The sequence below is a fragment of the Dermacentor albipictus genome, chromosome 6 (genome assembly GCF_038994185.2).
Source record: "Dermacentor albipictus isolate Rhodes 1998 colony chromosome 6, USDA_Dalb.pri_finalv2, whole genome shotgun sequence".
NCBI lineage: Eukaryota > Metazoa > Arthropoda > Arachnida > Ixodida > Ixodidae > Dermacentor > Dermacentor albipictus.
This window is the reverse complement of record NC_091826.1, coordinates 108,586,912-108,602,359: the sequence shown is the minus strand read 5'-3', so window position 1 is coordinate 108,602,359 and position 15,448 is coordinate 108,586,912. Positions and strand designations below refer to the sequence as shown.

The 15,448-nt window shown below is 42.4% G+C and overlaps 1 protein-coding gene across 2 annotated transcripts in view; it reads left to right on the top strand.

The window, feature by feature from the left end:
- The window catches only part of LOC135904976 (uncharacterized), a 361,077-nt gene that overhangs the window by 331,709 nt on the left and 13,920 nt on the right, over positions 1-15,448 (top strand). The window contains exons 3-6 of one of the 2 annotated variants that reach the window (XM_070541230.1): positions 3,343-3,485; positions 7,639-7,759; positions 11,418-11,587; positions 14,940-15,105. In XM_070541230.1, the coding sequence (XP_070397331.1) occupies positions 3,343-3,485; positions 7,639-7,759; positions 11,418-11,587; positions 14,940-15,105 (600 nt within the window). Of the gene's footprint in view, positions 1-3,342; positions 3,486-7,638; positions 7,760-11,417; positions 11,588-14,936; positions 15,106-15,448 lie in introns of both variants that reach the window. The other variant, XM_065435972.1, reaches the window with a different exon arrangement.

Genomic DNA, 15,448 nt, shown 5'->3' with positions numbered 1-15,448 from the left:
CCTGCGTTTAAAGAAAGCCCGCGAAATATGAAAAAAAACAACCACGCTACTGCGCTCATGCGCTACCGTATTGCAGCGCCCTCAACCGCTCTTCGTGAGAAAGAATCGTGCGCGCTGACCGTGGAGAAGTGAGAAGTCGCGGCTCTAGGCATCGGCTTCACAGTGCGTCAGCATCTGTGGCGGTGGCACATGGAGAGGGGGCGGTGTCGTCCCTGATAAGCGATAGGCTCGACGCACGGTTGATAGCGCTGCAATACGATAGGGCACGAGCGCAGTCACGTGATTTTATTTCATATTTCACGGGCTTTTCTTAAGCGCCGGAAAAAAAATCACCGCGCAGCATGCAAGGTCGCAGCATGTATGTACGTTGCCACAAGAAATTGGATCGGTCGTTTAGGAATGCCCTCTACAACGTAAAGAAACGCACTTGGCCCTAAATCGAATATTATACATTTTGTATATTTGATCTTTGTTAATTAACGAATTAAGCGCAATATAAAAAAAAAATACCCAAGGAGCGCTACATGACGACATACCATATGTCGTTGGTTTAATTCAGTTGCGGTTGACAACTTCTTTAAAAATCCTTGCTTCATGTTACGTGAAACAACCTGCATCCCCTGCGGCTCTGTCCGGTATATTGTGTGAAAAGTTGGTTCTTCGTATGACACCGTCTCAGTATGCACGTGCTGCTTCGGAGACAAAAAGAAGATTATTCTTCATATGTGTTATTTAAACCATAGTTTTCAGCATATGAGATAAATAACTTCTTTATTTTTTTTTGCACTCTGATACTTGGAGAGCTTTAGTTTTACCTGCTTAAGAGAAACATTTTCTGATGAATTTAGTCTGTTGCACAACACTCTCACGTCTTCGTTTATATGTGCGCAATACTTGGCATAGTTGACGTGTACCACAACCACGTACGCTTTAAACTCTGCTCATTCGAATACGTTACTTGGCATCTGCCGCATGACGTTTTTCGGTGACATGTAGTATCCTTGAAGGTAAGCAGGAAAGTGTAAAAGACGGACTGGTCCCAGTGCATACAGTGGAAAGGGCCCAGACCTTTCTCAGCATTGTATCCCCTGGGTTGTGTACCCAGTGTGTCTGTCGCGCGCACGAGAGTTCGCCAAATCAGGAAAGAGCCGCCAAACGATCGTGCGAGGACACGGCCATAGGACATCGTTGGCTCGTCGCTGAGATATCGTTGTGTATTCTCCTGGTGGATGTCGAAAGCATACTGATCTGACAGCGTTTTTTGATTGCTGGGTACAAGGCAATGCGCTTACACGAGCAGTGTTATATCACGAGTGAGTTGTCTCATTTCGATTTCTGCGGAGGAACTCTAAATATCGCTGGAAGCATTTTTGAAAAGCTCGAAAAGTGGTTTGGGCGCGAATACTTCCGGTCAAACGTCGGTTTAAATTTCTTCTGACGCACGATATTTTTGCTGGATGTGTCCTCTTCTCTTTGCTCCCTACGTTTGCTGTAGCTGACAAAACGGCATCTTTCGTTCCTTAGTTTTCCGTGCGTTCGTGGGGGCATGTGGGCGTGTAGGTTGCGTGTGGGCTTAACTTTAATGCGCTGGGTTACGCTGAGTCGCGCACTGTGTTAGCTGCTCGTAATTACGTAAGAAGTTTCCTGTTCGAGCATGAATTAATGGAATGAAAAAAAAAATAAATCATATCACTGCTGGAAACTTCGTTTCTTACTTTTTTTTTCAGCGTTCGTAAGCCGTCGCGTAATCTTGCGCGTCAAATGCGTTTTCGCTAGCACTACCTGATGTTCAAATCCATTTCAAGGAGTCGTTGCAACCCACTCGCGTATTTTATCCACTGAGCATATTTACTTTACCGTCACTCCAAATTGGTTGATGCAGAAATTTCTCTAATGTACTTAAGGTTTAATGCCGTAAACACAGCCAGAGTTCAAGTTGTGGTGACGAAACAAGATTAGTTGTTTATCTTCTTGGGCGGGAACGGCGCGGTTGCTTGTAAATAATTAAACTCTGAAGCTGGCGTCTCTGGACTGTTGTTGCCGCGAAGAGTTTTTGTATAGAGCACATGTTGTCACATCCTTCTTTCTTCTTTTTGGCTGAACATAGCTAAACCGAAAATAGTGAACACGCCGTTCTTTTCTTTTTTTATTGTTAGCAGTAATGGTGTGCTTCAACATAGCGTACATGAAACAATTTAAAAAAAGACCTGTGCAGCAGCAAAACAGGAGAATCGCTTCTGAGCAGGTAATGACGTAGTAACACTTATTACAATATGCGTTTTCAAAAATTAAAATTAAGTTATGGGGTTTTACGTGCCAAAACCACTTCCTGGTTATGAGGCACGCCGTAGTAGGAGACTCCGGAAATTTCGACCAGCTGGGGTTCTTTAACGTGCACCTAAATCCAAGCACACGGGTATTTTAGCCCCCTTCGAAATGCGGCCGCCGTGGCCGGGATTCGATCCCGCGGCCTCGTGCTCAGCAGCACAACACCATAGCCACTGAGCAACCACGGCAGGTCATATGCGTTTTCATCCATTTAAAACCGATGGCACAGAGTGCAGTGGAGCCAGGTATTGAGCTTACTGTTGGTATGACGCCGCAGAAGACATCTCGCTCGATTCGGTTGCGTTGTTATCGTCCTCCCGTTGTTACCGACTAGCCTTGTCTAGTATATCTATAGGCAGCACGGCGCTTGGTGCTAATAAGTAGAATTCTGTCGCGTTTCTATCTTTGTCGATTACTTCCGAGTATAGCATTTGATGGACATTTTTGTTGATTTGATTCGGCAGATTGGGCTGTCGATTCCCGACTCTTGTTTCGTGTTCGCTGCCTCAAGACATCCCTCGATATTGTACTGTAACCTTTACTTGGCAAAGTTCGCCAATATAGCTTAAGCATTAGCTTGTTCTTTGCGGCATAGTTTTTGTAGTATACGTCAAAACAGCGTTTCGTATGCGACGTGCTCGCGCACGTATTAGTAACACCACAATGTAATGAATGGTAACTATATTGCTTACAGGTTCATTAAAACTGGCTGCCGTGCTTTAACATCTTTTTTGTTGGAGTGCCTTCATGTAAAAGTGCCCCGTATATGTTCGAACGTGTATCTGTAAGCGCACCCTGCACTGAAAATATATTTGCACAGCCGATTATCTATGTCCCACTTCGAGTACAGCACGTACATCTTCCGGAGGTTACGAGACATCCATCTATCACCATTATATACCAGATATATCCGATGGAGATTGCACCTGTACTTGTATTTACACGCACGCGAAGAATGCCCTGTCTACATCGAGCCCGTACATTCTGGATCACCGTGTGTCTGTCTGCATGCAGGTACATCCGGCAGAATCTCAACTGCCTGCTCAACTACACGTCCCAGTGCCTGCCCCTGGAGCAGAAGGAGGAGAAGTCCCAGATCATCAGCTCGGCGCGAAAGTACGCGTACGCCACGTGCGAGGACCGGGACGCCGTCAAAGGCAAGTGCGCCGAATCTGAGACTAGTGGGGCCACGTAGTGCACGGTCAGTGTGTTCAACGAGGCGACAGCGAGGAGGACGTAGCTTGTCCACGTGTATTCGTACTCAGGGTAGCCCGGGCAAAGTGGTTTCCGTTTCGCTGGCTTCGCACTGCTCCTTTACAATTAGTGAAGTCAGACACAGCTAACTCGGCAGCTTATCGAACTTTGTAGACATCCCATGTGCGCCGAGTTCTGAGCAACGAGCAACGGAGCCTGCGTCGGAGCCCCGAAACGACCGCATCACTTCGGCGAGAACGCGCGGTAGATGCCAGAATCGGTAGGGCCAGCTCGATCACTTGTCTGTACGCGCAGACGGTTGTTAATAATGCGTTAGCATTAGTAGTGCCAAGGTGAATGTGTGTGTGTCACCAGGGAAGTGTCAAAGACAGAGATGGAAGACGTGAGTTAACTCCTATCCCAACTAGCACCAGTTGTTTCATCCGCTTTCATGTCCATTTATTTATAATTTATTCACTTTCAATAAAGCTACAATAATTTGGCGTCACGTGTTACGAGACGCCATCGGGCAAAAAAAAAAGGATGTTCCACATCCACCCGCTATGGCTCTGAGTTGCGCTGGCTAACACTCCTAGGGCTATATCTAGCAAGTTTCTTTCTTTTTTTCCCTTACCGTTTCCCAGCTGCCCTGCTGCTGCCATTGTAAACGGAACCTGGGGCCAGTCAAGCTGCTTCTCCGCAGCTTTTTTCCCCTTGTTTTTCCGCCACAACCATGTACCTCCTTGCTTGTGGAAACAAATAAATAAAAAAAGTATATATAGCCAAGTTAGTGGACGAATTGATAGCTGTCGCTGTAGAACAATTGTTAGTGCAACGCCCGCGTAATGCGGAGGTTGTGGGTTGGGCTCCCACCGGCAACAAGTTATCTTTTCGTCCGCTTTCATTTCCATTTTCTTCATTGTTTTCTGCATTCCAATTTCAACCACAACCCCGATGCTTTCCTTGGCTTCATTGTCTGTAGGCTTTATGTGGTCACGATATATATAGTTACGTATTTCAAGTGAGCTCCTGAGCAGCACTTTTTAATTCGGTGAATACTGTTTAAAAAAGCTGAAGGACGCTTAAGCTTCGCCCTTAAGAGTGGAACGCGATAAAATTCAAAGATCCCTGACTCCTTCTCACGCTTCCCGGCAAATGGGGCGTATGTAGCTGTAATGTTTACCGGGAAACGCTGGCCGTGAACGCTATGCACGAAGGGTGGCTTTCTGGTAGAAACGCGGCCTCTTGCGTGGGCCGCGATGGATGGATGGATGTTATAAGCGTCCCCTTTGGAACGGGGCGGTGGGTTGCGCCACCAAGCTCTTGCTACTATACTGCCTAATATTCTACCTTGGTTAAACAATGAAAAAAGACAAAAAAACACTATGAACTACCACGCCCGAATTTTCTGATCCCCTATTGTGAAGTGTGCTTTTGTACGTCTCCCGTCTTTTGTCGTTTCCCTACTTTTCTTCCACCAATCCTCCAGTCGCCTCTTACTAATGTCTATTGCGGACATGTTTGCTTTACCACTGCTCCCTCTGAACCCAAGGGCTTCAAGGAGGCCAGTGGTGCCTAAATCGACCGCTGGGTAGACGTCTTCACATTCTAATAAAACATGCTCCGTAGTTTCCCTAGCTTTATCACAGCAAGCACATGCTTCTTCTTCCTTCTTATATCTCGCTTTATAGGTGCGTGTTCTAAGGCATCCTGATCTCGCTTCGAAAAGTAATGAACTTCCCTTTGAGTTATCATAAATGGTTTCTTTCCTGATTTCGTTTTTTCCTCTTAAGTAGTTACTCATGTCAGGTTTCTTTTCCATTGCCGCCACCCATGAGATTAATTCAGGTTCTCTGACTTTCCGCTTTACCTTTGTTGTTGTGTTGTCCACCGTACAGGCCGCGCATACTTGCTGGTAAGCTTTCTAGTTCTTTTCCTCCACTGTGAATCAATGTTTTTCCTGTACAGATACCTGAACACTCTCCCAGCCCATTTACTTTCTTCCATATTCCTCAGCCGTTCTTCATACTCAATTTTACTGTGAGCTTCCCTCACTTCAAAATTAGTCCAGCCCATATCACCCTGCACAGCTTGATTTATAGTCTTCCCGTGAGCGCCCAATGCGATGCGACCAACTGACCTTTGGTTCCCGTCGAGTCCTGATTGTACCCCTGATTTATAGCAAACAACCGCATTTCCAAAAGTAAGTCCTGGAACCATTACACCTTTCCACATACCTCGGAGGACCTCGTACCTATTGTATCCCCATAGCGCTCTGTGCTTCATTATGGCTGCATTTCTCTTCCCCTTTACTGTTAAGGTTTTTTCCTGTTTTTCCATATATCCATTGCCTTCGTTTATCCATATACCAAGGTATTTATATTCTGTTACCCGAGGTATTTCTTGGCCCTGTATCTCCACTGTCTGTTCACTGTTTTCATTGAATACCATAACACCTGATTTTCTAACACTAAACTTCAAACCTAAATCGTTGCCTTCCTGTCCACAGATATTAGCCAGACGTTGCAAATCACTTTGCTTGTTAGCTAGCAACACAATGTCGTCCGCATAAAATAAACCTGGGAGTTGCTGCTCTATTACTGTACCCGCCTGTTTGTATGAGAGATTAAACCCGATATTACTTCCTTCTAGCGCCCTCTCCATCCTCAACATGTACATCATAAACAATAACGGTGATAAAGGGCACCCCCTGCCTCAGTCCCTTGTTGATATGAACTTTCTCCTCGCTCCTCATCCCTTCCCATTCGGCGCAAACGGTATTTTCTAGGTAAATCTCTCTCAAAAGCTGTATACAATCGTTACCTAAGCCTTCCCCTTCCAGGATATCCCACAATATGTTGCGGTCCACGTTGTCGTAGGCTCCTGTAATGTCTAAAAAGGTCACATACAACGGTCTGCTTTCTGCTTTTGATATTTCAATACGCTGAGTAAGAACAAACAAGTTGTCATCCAAACGCCTACTTATTCTGAAGCCATTCTGAAGCTCTCCTAAAATGCCATTATTTTCTGTCCATGCTTGAAGCTTTAATTTGATTGCCTGCATTGCTAGCCTGTATATTACCGATGTAATGGTCAACGGTCTATACGAGGGAATTCTGTTTTTCTCCCCCTTTCCTTTATAAATCAAATTCATTCTACTCTGTCGTCAACTGTCTGTCGCCAACTGTCTGGATGCGGTGGCGGTGAGCGCCATCTGGGGGTATTGCAAGGAACCGGGTGCGTCGCTCCATGGCCTTCAAGATACTCACGCCTCGGCGCGCGCAAATGGCAGACGCCGTGGCCGGTCTATGAATGGTAGAAACGCTGGAAGAGGGGTTTCTTTTAGTTTTCACATAACATAATTATATTTTCTCGTATAGTCCAATTACAATTCAAGAGCTATCATGTCTGTAGGTAGCCGTGTATGTTGTAGTTTACGATGTTTTCACATATTTTAGTTAGAGAAATTCAACTAGTTCAGCTAGCAGGGCATCGATGCAGGACAAAAAATTTTGAGTCTCTATTGAGGGATGTGACCTCATATATACGTACGTTTGGTCAAAGTTTCTGAATTGTCATAAAGAAATTTGCAAACGATGACTGCAAAAATAGCACTTTATAAGTGCATCATTTCGCTCTGCATGTCTTTTAAATAGAAAATGTGCAGTTTCACAAATGTTATACAAACTATTGTAAGAATGAACCTTCCATTTTGTGAACCTGGATGGAAAGAGGTGCTCAGGCATTTCTGTGTGTTTCATTTAATCGAAAAAGCCGTTTCCGGAGTTTTGTTTTTAGGGTTTCACCAAATGCACTTCACATGTGAGTGTGTGTAAATCTGTGAACCATTGAATGAATACTGTCATTACATTATATATATTAGGCATCACTTGAAATGACCCTAGCCAACAACAGATTTTGGGGAGAGATTGATAATACACGCTGGAACATTGTTGAGCCCACGAATTTACAGTTTTCTGACATCAAATTTGCGTTCACTACATTATGATTACACCACTCTGGCATATTTCTTGGTGCATCAGCATCATTTCTTTCTGAACTACTGAAGCTTCAACACCAGTGTCTAACATAGCATCATTGTCTTTCTCTCTGCAGAGCACTGGAAGGATGGTGCATGCTTTCAGAAGCCTGAAGTTCAACGCTGCAACAATGAGTATGATATGCAGATGAAGAAATACCAACTGAATAGCAAGTACCCATCTGAAGAGCAGTGCAGGTGAGCTTTGTGGGAAATGCATATTTCTGCATACTTCATGAACACTGCATCGTGGTAGTGTCGAGAAGGGCAAGCTGTGTTGTCCGCACCTCAGCTTTAAAGTTAAGTTCTCATCACTTTTTAAACTGTAGCAGATTCAAAAGGTATTACAGGGTGTTTGTAGCAAATTCAAAATGTTAGGAACAAAAGAAATGTGGCAGTAGTTTCGAATTGGAGGAGACTAATGGTATATTATTTGCAGTCATCTAGAGCAGTTACAGATGTTTCTCCCTCTACCAACATTTTCCAGTTCTACCTGTCCTCTTTCTATTGAGTAAGCTTCCGTCTCTAGCTATTTAGAATTGGCCAATATTTAAATGCTTAAAAGAGAAAAGGCTATGTTTGAAAAGAGCTTATAGAGCTATGTGAAAAAAGAGGCTAATATTTGGCCCTTTAAGAATGACTGTTAAATATAAAAAAAATTGATGTCTTGATTTGCATTTGTGCTTTGGATTGCACTGCTCTCCATGCATTTTCAAAGTGCATGATGGCTGAGAAAGTAGGGGAGTGAGGGTTGACAGATTTATTTGCCAGCATTCAACTTAATGGCTTATCAGCTGTTGCTGCAGTGGTTTCCAACCTTCACTATGACATAAATGATGTTGCTGGTTTGGCTGTCTTATTTATGTGTGCAATGTCCGGTAGCTTCTTTGGGCAAATGCAGGCTTCTTTCTCAGAAAACACATATTATAGCTCTGCAATCTAGGCACGGAAGTCAGTGGTAGTGCCTATACTATCTCATATTTCGGTTCTTCTTTCAGAACTTGAAAAAAAAAAAACGTGTAAAAGATAGCCCCATGCGAAGTGGAGAAACTAAAAGAAATAATATAAAAATGAGAGAAATATTTACAGAAATATTTTGTGGCATTTTATATATGGCATTATTGGTTCCCGCAGTAAATCTTACAGCCTGAAGCAAATGTTTTTAAACCTACCATAACTGAGGGTAATTTGCTTAGTGCTGTGCAAAAAAAAGAAATGCTTGTTCAGCATGGCTAATGACAATTATGCCTTTTTTCTAACTGATCTGCCAAATAAATAACATCTTTTTTTATGTTAATTTGGTTGGAAATTACGTTAAACACAGTGTTAGGCATTTGGGATTTGGCAATGGATGTTCCAATAGTATAAGTTGCAATTATGGTAACGCACATATAACTGTTTCATATTTTCTGGTGCACATTGGCTCCTTAGAAAGATATGAACCCATAGTCTGAATAATAGTACCAGGTGTAGTCTTGTGTAATAGTTATCTTTAAATTCTTGTAATGTCTTATCTGTCATGCTTAGTGGCCTATCTGGGTGATGTCAGTGCAGTGTGACAGAGCAAATCACAAAGAGTGAAATAAAATGAGAATAAGAAAGATCACTACGGACTGGCCCTGGTATGTAAGGAACCTTATTCTTCTTACCAGAGAAGTATTAATGGTGTAAATTTTGCCAACAAGTCACTGTCAAGTCAAACGCGTGTACTGGATAACATAATTTATCTTTAACAACACCTGCAGATGGGCTAGATGGTGCATTGCAGATTGACGGAACTCTTTCTTGGCTGTTCGTGTGTGTCTTCCTGTGCACTTATTTTCCATTGCTAATTAATCTTTTAAGCAGGTTTACTAGACAATTACTGTAATCCTCCATCATTTCAAAAATTTGAATATTTTCTGAAACAGTATTTCACATGACCATCTAGAATGTAATAAAGCCATTTATAGTAATTAAATGCTAGCTTACACAGCAGTTGCCACTTGACAAGCAATGTTAGTACAAAGATGTTGAAAAGAATAAAAATGCCATCTAAGGTTGGGATTTAATGAAATTTTTCATATAAAGTATATTTCATTCACTCATTGATGTAATGAACGACTGAATGAATGGGTGGTTAGCACTTACGTATTAACATGTGTAAACTATTAGGATAAGCTGGTCAGTCCTAAAGGCTGAAATACATTAATACCTAAATGGCAGAACATTACAGTAATTTTACATCAGTTGGCTTTAGTTAAAGGTATTGACATTGTAGTGTTGACTTTTGCACAGCACTGTGAAAAGTGGCATTTACGCAATATCCACATTATGTTCCTTTGTGTGCCAGCAGTTTAAGTTTACCGATAATATAACAACTTCTGAGTCTACTTTCAGCGAAAATTCAGCGCCCAGCTGTGATAGAAGGTACAAATTGCCTAAATCTTCACATGAACTAGGACAATCTTTAGCCTAGCATCAGTGAAACTATTTACAGAGAAGTTACAATTCTGATCACACAAGAAAGCTGTGCACATTGCTGTTGCTTTCCAGCATAGGTTGATTTATTTTGACATCTTTTGGTATTTCATAATTGCATGCAGTGCTCACCTTGCATAGTCACAAGTCTAGTTCTTGTAATCACTGTTAATGGCTGTTATCTTTTCTGAAGTTCGTGATTTATGTTCATCTGCTAGGCAAGCTTTGTGAAGGGCAAGAACGCAACCTACTACACCATGTGCTTTTCATATTTGGAAGGTGTGCCCCCTAATGTGTAGTAGCTGTAAAAATTGAAAACGTTGAGTTTTCTGAAGTTTGCTACTTTTACGTATATCCCAGCGACAACAATGACGCCTTCTTGTGTATATCCTATGGACATCTACTGTTAGGGCATCGATATCCTAGGGATTTGTCAAATATGTCCTGTGGTCATCCCTCACATGACTGGTTGGCCGCACTTTCTGTGTCCTGCAAACATCCTTTGCATGTCCGCGAGCGGAATTATGGGGACGTGCTGCATGCATTTTATGGACATATGTCATCGCCTTTTAGCAGTATTTGTCATAATGTCAATTATGGTGGCAGCACACATTGTGTGACAGATGCATTGGGTGGAGTGCCCACGCATCAAGAACAGATACATTGTGTGCACACATTAAGCCCACAGGCATTTGTGCAGAAGTGCAGCATATGCTCCTTATTCTTCTAGGCCTTCTGCCAAGTGCAAGTGCCTTATTGAACTAATTGAAGTAAATTTTGTCAGAAAATTCGTAAAGTGCAAAGCATGCACAAGCTGCAGACATGATAGCTTCGGATTTTAATTCGGACATGCAAGGAAACATACTAATTCTGTTACCAGGAAGCTCAAAGGCAAAACCTTAATTGGGGAACAAATATTCACGCATATGTCAAAAAAGGTTCATGTGGGATAACCTTGGGGCATTCATGGTCGGGTATCCGAAACAGGCTCACACCTGGAATGCAATATTCTTGGAACATCCGTAATAGGATATCTGAAACTGGACGTCCACCAGATGTCCTCTTTGTATCTGAAATGATGCATGGGTATTGGGACATAATTCAGATGTCCTATGGAAGAATTGTTTTCACTGGGTTCTAGAATGCAGTGTAAACTATTTCTTACAATTTGATGAATATATATGGTTGTGTCACATCCACATTTAATTATCAGTATTTCGCAAGAGGTTCAGTGGTAAAACTTATTTTTCATGCAAGTTCAACCGCGAGTTTTTTTTTTTCGTGCATAGGGCCCTTTTATCTATCTAAATAATGCATCATTACACATGACACGCTTTCGGTCATGGCATACTGCAGTATCTGGAAAAACAGATGAAATGTCTTTGCGCCTTCGCAGGCGGTACATGAACTACCAAAGGTGCATGCGGCGGGCCACTAGCTTGATGTGCAACAAGGAGGGAGTTGAGTTTCTGGGCCTGTTCCTGTACGACCGGGAGCCAACACTGTCCTGGATGTGCAGCGATGATTACCGGCAGCCGCTCCGCATCGAGAGCGTGCCCACTCCAGGTGAGCACTGTTCAGGAGACTTTGCACTCTTTATCGCACTCAGACTCGCAGGAAAAGAAGAGGAAGAAAGCATAGGTTTAGCCAAAGGAACGTCTAGTTAGCTACTTTATGTTGGGGGGGAGGGAAATGGATAAAAGTGAAAGAAGAAGCGGGTGAACGTGTGCACGTACACAGACAGCACCATGCAACAAGCCAGTTGTTGTCGAAAAGCTCAAAAGTGTCGTCACTGCCTTCTAAGCTGATGATTGAGGGCACCATGCTTCACTGGCACCTCTACAGTCAGTGCGTATTGGCTAATTGCTGCAATGCATTGGACATTGATTGCCTTTGTCAAATCGACAACAGTGGCAAAATGAGAGGTTTAAGTTTTCTTCACACCTGCAGACATTAAATGCAGCAATGGCAGCTATTATAATTGGTGCTGAATAAGCTGTCATGAACGCAACTACAAACCAAACCCAACGAAGAAGTGTTTTGCATAGGTGCAGTTTCAGTGGAGGGCCAAGTTGCAAGAAATGATGCAGTTTGTGCAGCCTAGTGCACCTTATTATGTGCAGACACAGACTGAACCTTAAAACACGATATGCACCTAAAGATGTTTGCTATCCTCCTTTCTGAAAAGGTTCTCCCAACTATTTCCTTTATGGAAATAGTTCTCTTGCTGTCAGTTTGAGTGCAACTCTATGACTTGACTGATTTCACTAATGTCTTGGTACTGCTCAGGTTGTTGCCTGCTGGAAAGCCCTGGCTCTTGAACCATTGTGCACAAACTTTACAATCTTTGTTTTGCAGATTTTGCTAAAACTCTATACAAGAGTGACCAAAAAAGCAATAGCCCATATTATCTTCAATGCTCTTTGTTCAAAATGCACGAAATTTGGGATGAGAGGATCTGTACACCTCTTCCCCACATACTATTTCTTGATAGAGCCCACCTGAGACTATGTTGCGTAGTAGCTGTGTAAAGTTAGGACATGATTGCACTTGGAGCATGAAGTCATGTTTTTATTGGGTAAGTCGCACGTTCATCTACACGTGTCGTTTATGCTGCACGTTCTCGTGTGGTACAAGGTCTGAAGGCACCAAGCCAGTGCTATACAGTGGGACAGTGGAACTTTGTAAGGTGAATTTCGCTATTGTATTTAGATTTTCATGCTGCTGTACTGATTAAAACTATTGTGCCCAAACAAAAGTCAACTGCATGCACTGCTGTAGTAGTGCCTTCCACAAAGTGACAGTGAAAACGCAACTACAGGCTAAGGAAATAATAAAACTGCAACCTACAAATTTTTTTCTCCCTAGATTTGTTGTGCAATGAAATAGAAATTGGCAGAACCCATCTCGCAGTGTCTGTCAGTGGTAATGCATTGAGTATTGAATCAATACAGTTACACAACTTATCGTCACTGTCCAAATGAGTTATGTATGAGGCATGTACTGCAGCGGGACTGCAGCGCAGCTGCCGTGAATGAAATGAATCTTAAAAAATATTATAAAGGAAAACTACAAATGCATGACAAAATATACTTGAGTACTAGAAAATACATAAGTGCTAAATGACATTTGCCCAGGCAAATGTCATTTAGCACTTGTGATATTTACCCTTAGACAGTTCATTTCAGACTACATTTACTCGCCTAATAACATTCACATCAGTCGTGCTAAATCTTATAAGTACCTCTTGGTGTATCTCACAACAAGGCTAATGTGAGACATTCACATAGATAAAATTACTGTGAAGGCACCTGGTACACTTGGATATCTTAAACGTACTATGAGCAGCACACCATGTTTCACCAGAAAAAGAATTCACAATCACACAGTCACAAGTTTCGCATGAATCAGATCACTGTTGTTCTTCCATCCCTTAGAATCATGCAGAATCATAGTGCTCCTTTGGGTGTTTCCTAAACAATCTTCTAGTGAGCACGCAACCACCGTCCCTCTTTCTCGGCCTTCTCATACCTCATGTCGTTTATACATTCAGTGTACCTAAACATACTTTTCTGGCCTCACTCTTGCCTTCAATTCACCTGCCTTGCGGCACGTCATTGAACTGTGGAATTGTCTTCTCGACGATGTTGCCTGCATTCGTGACCCCAAAATGTTTAGACTAGAAGTAAATATAAAATTGTTGTCTCCCATATTGCTGGGCAACAAATACATTGTCACATTGTAGTGACTGGGAAGGACCAGACCAGACAGAAACTGTGAGTCATGAAACTAACTCTTTATTGTATGAACATGTTCCCAGTTAAATGAGTAACCATCAAGCGCATCAAAAGCGGTGAGCACAGTCGTCCACCATCGAAATATGATCAGTGGGTCAAGTGCGTCGGCTATTTATACGTCTCATCAAAGATTCCAGCATTACCGCCAGTGCTTGTGCGCATTATAAAATTTACAACACTATTCTCGTGGCGTAAGCAATCTCACTACACATTGTTTGGCAACAACATAGAAAACAAACAGAAATGACAATCACATTAGAGAAAGTTCTTATACAGGAATGTGGGTTTTGTGCTGAGCGACAACTTTGTATGATTTGTTAGCGAGAGATGAATGGTCACCAGAAAAAGACAAATTAGTACATTTGTCAGTATGCTTATAATGAATTTTAGATAAAATGGAGGTATTTTTATGTCATATATCACTTCAGTATAACAAGGTTCAGTTGTTAGTATTAAATGGCACTCTCTTGTTATTAATTATAGAAAGTGTTTTTGCTCATACTTTTGGGTTTGTGTTTCTCTTGTCCATGTTTCTTTTGGCTTGCCTTCTACATGTATTGCTCTAAATGTTGTTTAGATGCCACTTTAAGCTTTACCCTTCTCTGATCAACATTTGTGCATACTATTCATCCATATATTTTTCATTGAATGTCCAGGGGTCAGGTGCCTTTACAAGAAGTGTTTCAACTTCATAAAGATATGCAGATTAAGTAGCATTGCCATCATGAACACGTTGCCTATGGTACTTATACCCTAGTTACACAGGGCACTTTCGATCGCAACTGCACTCAATCTGGATTGAATTTCTCTTTTGCAATTGGCTCCCTTCCATACCAATGCAAAGGATCCAGTGGAAATCAACAAACTCGAATCCCAATTGGGTACCGTCATGACCGAAAATGCCCCGTGTGACATCGGTCCGTGTCCTTATTCCCTGGAACATCTAGAACATTCTTACACTTCGTACTTGAACTCCAGCAGTGACTTTACTTTTATTCGGCACGTCTATAATTTTATTCTTTAGCATCTGCTAAGTAAAGGTCTTGAGAATCGAACATAAATTATTAAAAGAAGTGCACTTGGCATTGGCTAATACACTCTGTTGACCTTTTCCTTAGCAGCAATCAACCAGGCAACCTGTATGAGCCTCGTGAAGAGCGACATGCAACGGTGCTCTGACAGACACAACAAGGCCACAGCTGGCCTTAGCAACCGAAAGCAGTCGTCCAGAAGCAAGTCCACAGGGCTGCAGCTGTCCGAGGAAGAGTACAAGACTAGGCATTGCTGGTCCGTGTTTCGTCATCATTTATTTCATCTTAAAGGCCAACTGCAACGAAATGTTTGATCGTGTAAAACGCCTAGTTTCAGATACTTTGATATGCAATAGTCTCTGTGGAAGATCTTACACTTGAAATATAAGTGGGTACATCTTTATGCAAGTAGTTTTGGTCTTTCATACCGGAACTGAAAAAATAAAAGCATGCCGGCATTATCACTCACCGGAAGTGACATGTGATTTAGTCTGTTGAGAACCAGTGCCCATGTCGTCTGCTTCTCTTGCTAGTACCATTCCCGCGTGTCAGCGAACAGCTCCCACATGTCCTCTAGCCACAGAGTTGGTAGACCCCGC